General features: G+C 42.2%; 1 protein-coding gene across 1 annotated transcript in view; it reads right to left on the bottom strand.

Annotated features, from left to right (window-relative positions):
- LOC138047226 (peroxidasin-like) overlaps positions 1-10,000 on the bottom strand; it is a 24,020-nt gene that overhangs the window by 7,120 nt on the left and 6,900 nt on the right. The window contains 8 exon segments of the mRNA XM_068893978.1: positions 1-895; positions 898-1,644; positions 2,830-3,099; positions 4,135-4,410; positions 7,004-7,276; positions 7,661-7,942; positions 8,487-8,647; positions 9,640-9,711. The exon segment at positions 1-895 is cut by the window's left edge and continues 14 nt beyond it. Coding sequence (XP_068750079.1) covers positions 1-895; positions 898-1,644; positions 2,830-3,099; positions 4,135-4,410; positions 7,004-7,276; positions 7,661-7,942; positions 8,487-8,647; positions 9,640-9,711 — 2,976 coding nt within the window.

Here is a 10,000-nt window from a genome sequence, read left to right as displayed (position 1 = left end):
TCTCTTCCTCTTTGAATGTTAAGGGCACCAAGATCTAGGGCTACCTCGTGAGCCATCTCAAAGAGCCTCTCGGTGAGCTCTGAGTTTAAAAGTTCATGTTTATCTTCGCGACTCTTTGCAGCTCTTCCAAACAAACCTCGAAGGATCGGATCGACACCACCTTCAGTCACTAAGCGATAGGGTGAAAAGAAAGCTCTGTGGAGAGGAATGTTGCCCTGTTCAATTGGCTGAAACGAAGAGTTGAGACGGAATATTATGGGGTTAATCAATCCATGGCCAAATCTGAAGGCCGCAGTCGCAAACGAATTCACAATTCCAGCGTTGATGTTAGGTTCGTAGCCTGCGTAAGTACCCAAAAGGGACATTCCCCGTTTTCCCAGAATCTTCGGTAGCCATTCAGTGTAGGTAATATGCTGCATTTCAGCCCCTACTATTTTACGCGCCTCGTGGTACACTTTTTCATCGTCCCAATGCGGATTCAACTCTCCTAACTCATTGGCAATGCGGTTATGTTCACGCATCCATATTGTGTGCATCGACAGCAGGCCAAGTTGCTCGTTGGCGCGGAAATCTCCCGCTAAGAAACATGGAGTGGGGCTGTCATCGGCTTGGTCGCATTCAATTGGCGTATCGCGATTGAATGGAAGTAAGGGCTTTCCGGTCCCGATACTGGAATTCGACTTGAGTAACCCTTTGCTGTCAAGATCTCGAAGGTTGAGCACCTCCTCTTCTGATGAACCGTAGACGTTAGACCCATCGATGTAAGAAGTGATTTGATTCATCTGTTCCCGTGGCGTCACCGAGCTAAAAAACAAGGAGGTCGTTCCCGTGCCACAGACAGCGCTTGAGCGCGTAAACTGCATGCAACTGTGCCCTTTGATTCTGTGGTCGTTTCTGGGACAGGAAGAGGAAAGCATGGCGGCTGATTATCACAAGTGCTGTATTGTTTGGTACAATCCCGACCATCGCTGAACCGCAGAGTACTCAAACTGCTGACAATGAAGTCGATGTCATGGTCAACAAACTGACCCCACTGCATCAGCATGTGAGTGAATTTCTCATCATCGCTAACGTTCTTGGATGAAATTAATTGGGTTGACACTAGACGCGCGCTCGGCATTCCTTCGGTCTGTTGCGACCCAACAGGTGAGTTAAACCCGTTGTCATACATAGGACTTAAGAGCCGTTCGAACGGTGTCAGAGACGCGCCCCACATCGGATGTTGAAGGTTGTTGCACGTGCCGTCAAATGTGCGATATTTGCGGTGAAAACACATATCGGAGCAATTATTCACGCGGCGATGCGCACTGCATCCTGACAGATTGGCGATCATGTTGACATGCGCAGGAGAAAGCAAATGGAAGAAGTTATATTTGGCATTAGTGACATTCACTTTGTCCATTTTTTTCACGTGTTCGTGTACAAGTTGAATCGTGCGCTCAAAGATTTCCGCCGCTCGGGCGATCTCTCGCGCGGCAGGCGAAGGGAAACGAAACAAGGCGAGAAGATCACTTGGTTTTCTTGGCTTCTTTGAAGAGAAAAGCTGCTGTATGCTGGCATTCAGGGCTGTTTCTACATTGTTTTTTGCTTCAGCTAGAGATGAGTTGACCACATCAGTGCCAATTCGGTCTTCGGTTAAGGGAACTGTTAAACGAAAATTATATGTATGAGCTACAATACACGGTAAAATGAAAATACCTGTAAAAGAGTAAGGAGGAAAAAAAGAGTAAAAGAAATTAACGTAAGGCAGAAAGACACCCCAAAAGTTCTAATAACACTCTTAAATAAATGCCATCTTTTTTTTTCTCACATTCAAAATTTCACTGACCTTGGAATTAAGGAGACAAGTTACCATGTTATTCTCAATGGTGAACAACAAATTCCTTAACGTTTCTACAACGGCTTCACAGTTGAAAAATTCAGCAACACAAGAGATGTTAGAGTTACACTTAATAAAGGTAATATTGGTTTCTACAATAACCATTACAAATGTGGTTTTCATTAAAACAAAAGTTCCGTCAACAGAAAGTAACACCTTCGAACGTCGCATAATGGAGTCGATTGAGATCTGGTTAAAAAGCCCGCTTTAATTGTTTGTTTGTTTTATCTTTATTTAAAGAGGGAGACGTAATAACCTGTTACAATTTTCTAACTTACGGCCTCCTCCGAACATTTTACCCTCCCAACCATGATACACCACAGAAGAAAGACCACAACACCGGGAACTACATGCCCTACTCCTTGCAACAACTGTGCGAGCTCTTTTACGTCCTACAGGATTATGGACATTGAAGAGTTGTGAGACGGGACCTCCGGTTTACAGTCATAATCCGAGAAGACTAGACAATCTAACCATTTGCAGATGAAATTACAAAGGCAGCACTTTCTCCTCAGTTATTTAAAGACCCTGAGTGTTGATCCCGCCGGAGTTGAACTCAAGACCTCCCGCGTGACAGCCCGGTGCTCAACCAACTGAGCCACCGGTGCGCGGTAATTGAATAGAGGCAATGATTTTGAATTAAACGATCTACTAGCCGAGTTAGCTCGTCTCTGATATGATTTTAGTCCCCTTGAGACCTAAATCAACAAGATATAACCATTCTTAACATTCACAGTTTACTGTGGCCGATAAAGCTCAGCTGAGCAGGACAAAATAATCCACTTTTTAAGGAAATGAATTTTAATTATTTTAGTTTTCGTTTGATGTGAATGAAATAGTCAACACGGCACTATGCTATTTGTTTGGCCTGTCTATTAATATTCGCTCTTCAAAAAACTCAAACCAGAAGCTTTTAAGTGAAAGAGATTGTTGGGAGTTAAGTCTCTAACCTTGTACTGTCAGCGACATCTGCGCAGAAGCCGCACCAATGCTGTTGCGAGCTGCGCACTCGTACCGTCCTTCATCAGCCTTTCCAACATCCCGGATGCTTAGAGTGCCAGATGGACTAACCGAATATCTGTTTGCTTCCGTTATGTGCACATTATTTTTTATCCAGGTTATGATTGGTTTAGGAGCGCCGTAAGCGGAGCAACGAATGTCAACAGTTTGGCCTGCAGTAACTATGATGTCTGTCGGCGATTCCACGATCGATGGAGGAACTTTTGAAGGAGACAAGATACAAAACAAATCAAATCATACGATATCAAGCACTGAGACTGTCTTGCAAAAAGATCCTAAGTGCGTTGAAATTACAGATGACATTTATGAATGTCACTTAAACAGTAATGAAAGGAATGGGATTTGAACCCAAGAGAGCTGTAAAAAGCTTAATTTGGGGAACCCTGCATCAACATTGCAGAGGTCATAGGTTGAAACCTCCTTCAAGCGGGAGATTTTCAGGATTTCCTTCGTTATCAGTGCTCCACTAATCTTAAATAGTCCTCAGTTCAAATATGAAGTATGTCTTTCATGCATATAGTTTCTGTTTGAATTCATGAAGTCTACATCCCTTGCGTAGAACTTTACGCGCGCGTGATATAGAACAATTATGCTGCTTGCAGGAATTTTCAGGAACTCACGCTGAGGGCTGCTGGAATCCTACAATAATAAGCCAATTAAAAAATGTAGACGTTGTTTTTTTGTAGTTTTCTTTCCACACTATTTTGTTTGTTATTTTTTGGTTTATTTATTGGGATTAAATTTGGAGCTTAGAGCCTACCAATCATGGAGAACTTCTTCCAGAAGTATCTTCAGTGTATCCTATTAATTCACGCTCTTCGTGCGGCGTATGAACCAAACGATTAGCGTTAAAGATCTTTTTCCTTTGCATTAGATCGCACGTGCACATGAGAGAATTTACAGTGATAAAAAGTGGACAACTTTTGACGTTTGATTTCCTCCATGGAAAAGGAGGGGAGACCAATATTGTCAAATAAATGTTTACCGAAACAATATCATTGGCCCATCACTTATTATAGAGCTACCCCTGCCATAATTCAAAGGAAAATAATCATTCGATGTGATGTTTAGAGGCATAGTTTCTGTAACCTTCGACCTGACTCATCGAAAGTTAACAGCGGTGGCTCATAGCACCTTACCCGTAACCACCATTTTCAAGGACGTTTTACAGAACGAGTCTCCCGAAGGCGCTTTTAATTTTTCGTTTTCTTTTGTACTTTAACAATTAAACTAACCTCGTGGTTTCACCGTCAAAAAGGCTCTCGCGAGAACCACACCGATAACATTTATAGCTCGACACTCATATTGTCCCTGGTCATTGGTTGAGGCATAAATCACCCTCAAGGTCCCGGATGGGAGTAAAATATGGCGGTCTCGTGAGGGAAGTCGGTTGCCATTTTTGGTCCAAGCGATGTCAGGTACAGGGTAGCCACTGGCTTGGCATTGAAGCTCAGCGGTGCTACCTTCCAAGACTTCAGTGTTCTCTGGTGATAGAGTTATTCTTGGTGGAGCTAAAGGAATAACAGAGACTGAACTATTACACTACTTAGTGGCAGACCCAGGGGAGGAAACCGAAGGGCCCGGGGCCCCCTTATTAAAGCCCTCTTAAAATGTCTTGCACTATTTGCAGACAACAAACAAGAGCTTTGCACGCCCTGCACGTGCGTTTTCCACTTTTGTCCATTTCTTTGCCGTCGTCTGCAAAACAACAGGGAGCTTAAGATTTTACGACGGCGACGGCAACAACAACACCGCAAAACAATGATATCATTGGTTAAAAGAGCATAAATAATCGTGCTGCACGTGCAGCACGGATTTTAGGACGGATTCTTGCGGTACTCTGCGTAAGGACGACGTGAAATCACCAAATTTGAGGTTTTGACGACAACGTGAGCATGCAACAGAGAATCTTTCGTTCTCTGTTTTCACTTTGTAACTGCTCGTACCAATTTCTTTTTAGGATACTTGACCCAAATTGCAATAAGTGAACGAGATAGAATAACCGCGAAAGAAATATCATAAAGCAAACTGATATTTCGAGGTGACGTTTTCGTTGAAGTCGCCGTCGTAGATCTAAAGGTGATGTTACACGAGCCGATTTTTAACGCAACATTGTTGCGTTAAAAGTTGCCTCGTGTAACAGGGTGCACAGGGCGATTTTTAACGCAACATTTTGTTGCGGCAACATGTTGCAGGTTTTTGAAAGCGATTCAAAAACCTGCAACATTGTTGCCCGAATTTTGTTGGTGTTGGTGCGTGTAACACCCCCGCCGCTGACTTTTAACGCAACATCTTCAAGAGCTAACTCTCTTATTAACTGATGATACACCCCTCTTTCCTCCCTCCGTCTAATCCAACTTCTCGTCCAAATAATTCGTTCCCGATTTCTTCCTTTTTCATCTTCCAAATCGTCCACTGACTACAGAACCGGAATAATTTTCAGCCGCCGTCTTCTTAACTCATTGTCCGCCATATTTGTCGACCAGGAGCCTGGGTTCAAGTTTTGCGAGCAATGTTGCGTTAAAAATCGTCTCGTGTAACATACCGTTGCCGCAATAAAGTTGCGTTAAAAGCTGTCTCGTGTAACATGGATTAAAAATCGGCTCGTGTAACATCAACGTGAAATAACCAAATTTGAGGTTTTACGAAGAACGTTAGCACTTGAGGATAAATGTTCATTTTTTTCCCCTAAATTAAGCGCCGTTCCGACCAGTGTCATTTTTGAGGAACTAGCATACCCTTGTCACATTTAAAAAAAGGTTGAAATAGTCGCGAAAGGATTGCAATAACGTGAATTTGTATTTTGAGATGACGTTCTTGTTGCCGTCGCCGTTGTCATTAGGGAACTAGGGAGTTTAAGATCTACGACGCCGACGTTGACGAAAACGTCACCTCAAAATATAACGTTGCACTATCGTAGGTTTCTCGCGGTTTGGCCATCTCGTTCGCGTCTTACAATGTGACCGAAGTATCCTAAAAATAAATTGGTACGAGCGGTTTCAGAGCAAAAATAGAGAACGAAAGATTCACATTTGACCGCTCACGTTGTCGTCAAAACCTCAAATTTGGTGATTTCACGTCGTTGTTGTGCAGGGAACAGCACGTTTATGTGCTAAAATGCGTGCCGCACGTGCAGCACGATTATTTTTCCTCTTTTAACCAATGATATTGTTGTTTCGTGGCGTTCTTGTTGATCACCGCGTCGTAGATCTTAAAGTCCCTACTTTAGCAACGACGACGGGAACGGCAACGAGAACGTCATCACAAAACATAAGTTCTCATTATTGTAATCAATTCACAACTATTCCAAGTATTTTAACGCGAGAAAGGTATGGCAGTCACTCAGGAATGAAAACGTTATGAGCTCGGCGCTTTATTTAGAGGAGAAAATGAAAATTTCTCTTCAAATGCTGACGTCCTTCATAGAACCTTAAAATTGGTCATTTCACGTTAATTTGTTTTGCTGACGACGGCAAAGAAATAGACAAAAATGAAAAACGCACGTGCAGAGCGTGCAAAGCTATTGTCTTTGGCCACTAAATATGCAAATTTGTGACGTTCTTGTTGACGTCGCCGTCGTCGTTGCTAAAGCTCCCTATTGCTTAAGCTCCCGCTCACCACATTTTCATGTCTTCTGTGACTTATTACTGAACAGATGCGCGGCAACATGGAGTCTCATTGTTTTATATAATAAAGAAATAAAAGTTTTTCATGATGACATCAACTGTGCGTCTATCCTTTAACAGATCATAGACGAGGACCATCAAAATGCGTGCATTATTGAGCATATTACATAATCGACGACGGACTGCATAAAACTGCTCAAAAAAAGATGAAGGTAGAGCCGTTTTCAAAAAATACAATCAAAGTCAAACGCCGGCGAACCAAACTTTAACCAATCATGACAGTCAAAACCCGGGTAGTCCTCAAGCAAATCAAAATCATGCAGTCGGCGCTGAAAAAAACAAACTATCGAGCAAGTCTCGCAATTGATTTTACCTCTATGCTGATCGGCTGAGATGATGATTATCTGTGATGATTATCACTGAGCGCAGAAATAAAAATTAAAGCAATTACATTAAGTGGCTGCATCTCAGTAATTACCTGTTACCACTAGTCTCGTAGAGGCTGCTACTCCTCCAGCGCTATTGCTCGCTCGACATCTGTACATTCCATAATCACCCACGCGCACGGTCCGAATAAACAACTCTCCAGTTGGTCTTATTTCAAAGCGAGGATCCGAGGTCAGCGGTAGACCTTCTCTCCGCCATTCAATCTGAGGCCTGGGATTACCGCGGGCTCGGCATTTGAGCATCACAGTGTTCCCTTCAATTGATTCTACTCTGGACGGAGGGTATCTGACAAGGACCGGAGGAGCTACGGAGTCGAAATGCTTTGAATCAGTAACAAAAAAATTCATTCTTTTCCTTTCCTTTTCTTTCCTGAACATCCCTTATTCAGGATCATAGAGAAATGCAGGAAATTTGGGTGGGAATATTTTTTACAGGATTCCAAAGTTAGAAATCTCAGTGGAAAATGATCCCAAGGTTGTGTTTTATTGCAATTTGCGCCATACGATGCTGAAAAGTGAAAAGGAAATTTATCTCGATTACCAGATATATCTCTCCTGTATCTCGGCTTAACTGCGGAGCACTTGTTTAAAAAAAACGGCATTTGCCGCTCAGAACAAGAGAATTTCGAGCAACAGTACTGTTGCAAGAAGATCGCGAGCAAAAATAACGTAACTGAATAACAACCCACCTTCAACTCCATAATAATTCAAAACCGCTTTGCTTACGATCTCCCCGGCCGAGTTCTGCGCCACACACTCATAATTTCCTTCATCGTCAATCTTAGGATCAATAATTTTTAAGGTGCCTTCTTTGCTAATGATATGCCACTGGTCCTGCCTCAAGAGATATCCGTCCTTCCACCATGCTATGTGTGGGGTTGGATGACCTGTGGCCACGCAGCTTAGTAGCACTTGTCGATCAGTGACTGTAACTTCAATGCTGGCTGGAGTCTTTACAAAGGTTGGTAATGCTGTGAAACACAATAAAAACAAAGCTCTATCTGTTGGACAACCATGACACCAATAACAGACTACTGTAATGATGGTAGACCACTTTATTATTTTCTCCAGCTTAACAGTGGCAGATCTAAGAATATTTTAAGGGGGGTGAATTGAAAGAATTGAAGAATATACTCCGATAAGAGTCCGATAGTTTAGGCTTCCATTTTGACTTTGTTAATTTTTTGCATTAATAAAAATGTTCACGTCAGTTAAACAGTATCTGTTTCAGCAGATGTAAACAGTATCTGTCTCAGCAGAAATAATACAATAAAAAGCAGATAAATAGAAAAAAAAGGAGCCAAAATGGAGGAGTGGCTAGCCATCCTATACAACCACCCGACCCCAACTGTTTAGTTCGACCGCACCTCTAATCAAATTAAAGGGTTGTGTCCCTGTTAAACAGTGTGTCGTAAAACTTAAAGCAAAGTAATTCATCGGGCCGGTCGTCATATGTGCACAATTGTGTTGCCGCACAATTGAAGATTGCTTATTATTCTCAAACAAGTTACTCACTGCAGTTGAAGTCTTTAGGTGCGAGCTTCACAAGCGATGTTCCTCTGAGATTTTCGGGTTCCCCGCACGTAGCGGCATTTTCTGTATTCGGGGTTTGTTTCAATAATCTGGTCAACCAAAGAATCTCGCAAGTGCAGTTTAAGGGATTAGAATCCAGTCGGCTGTCGAAAACACAAAATAGAGCAGCAAACATCATTTGTCAGTGTCTGTTCTGGAGTAAAGGAGTGCTTTCCATTTAGCCAAATAATCCGGATGGAATTATCATTTCATAAAGGTTTAATTACCAACCGGATGAGGATGGCGCTTAACACTTACTACACAGTATTCCATCCCGCATATTTACTCGTTCTTGTGAGTAAGGGACTGGAAACGCAACGATTCTCGCAAATGGTAAGGGCATTCACGAATTCCGTTCCGAAAGGAAAAAGAGGACTACCTCTGGAGGTTGTCTACAATTTCCGAAAAGATTCTCCGGAAAATTGCCTTTCCATTTGACCTCAAACCAAAATTTCTGGATTTTTTGGCTAAATGGTAAGCACCCAAGGTCTCTTCGTATCATACCGGTTGGCCAAGCTGGCTCGGTTACCCGGTTGAAATGTGCTTTCTGAGCTTTAAGGTTCAGCCGTAAGGAAAACGCCTTGCGTGGAAGTTTCGCCTTTCTTGGTTCGCGCAACCTTGAATTATGTTAACCATAATATAAGAAGTATTTCCGAACTTAATTACAGAACATTTCAAGTTCTTTGTCAAAAATGCGATGAATAATGGCTATCACGGTAACCTTCAAGTTGATGAATCGAATTTTCCATCTCGATAAACCGCGATCCCGTATTCAGAAACCAAAATCTCGACTGCAATCCAGCCTTCTCTCTCATAGTAACACAGTGAGATTTTTCCAAAGATTTCAGTGGGGAGGAGGAATCTCGAAGATCCCGGAAACCGTTTAACCAGGTTAATCCGAAGAGGTACATGAGGACTACATAATTTTTTTAAAGGCAAACGTGAATGTTTAACCCATTGATCCATTGATTCCAGGGAGTGAGTCTGTTCGTTAGTTGGGCAACTTAACTTGAGCAGTTTGCAAAGGAATAATTATATTTCGCAGTTCAACCATAAATTATATCTATAAAAAATGAATGTGAAATAACGAACTTACAGTCTTCGTAGTGAAGGAAGGTTTTTAAAAAGTCCTTTTGGAACAGATCGCAATCTGTTGTTATGGAGATAACTGAAAAGTAATGTATGTAGAGGGTCTTAGTTGTTGTACCTTAAAAACACACAAAATATGAAAGAACCAGCATTGAAATGGCAGTAATTGGAAGATTTTATAGAAATTTCAAACATACCGAACGATACCAGCAGTTATATTTTCTTCATTAATTGGCAGCAAGTAACACCAATGGTGGTTTAGGGTGTGAAATACTTTGTTAAGCAAGCGCAGAACCATATCACCCGGGATTTGCGGCAATGCAACCCCCAAACAAGTACTGCCTGTAGTAAGGTTCTGCAGGCTCGCT

The sequence above is a fragment of the Montipora capricornis genome, chromosome 4 (assembly GCF_036669925.1).
Source record: "Montipora capricornis isolate CH-2021 chromosome 4, ASM3666992v2, whole genome shotgun sequence".
Classification (NCBI taxonomy): domain Eukaryota; kingdom Metazoa; phylum Cnidaria; class Anthozoa; order Scleractinia; family Acroporidae; genus Montipora; species Montipora capricornis.
The sequence above is the reverse complement of the archived record's forward strand: the minus strand, read 5'-3'. Positions and strand labels throughout refer to the sequence as shown.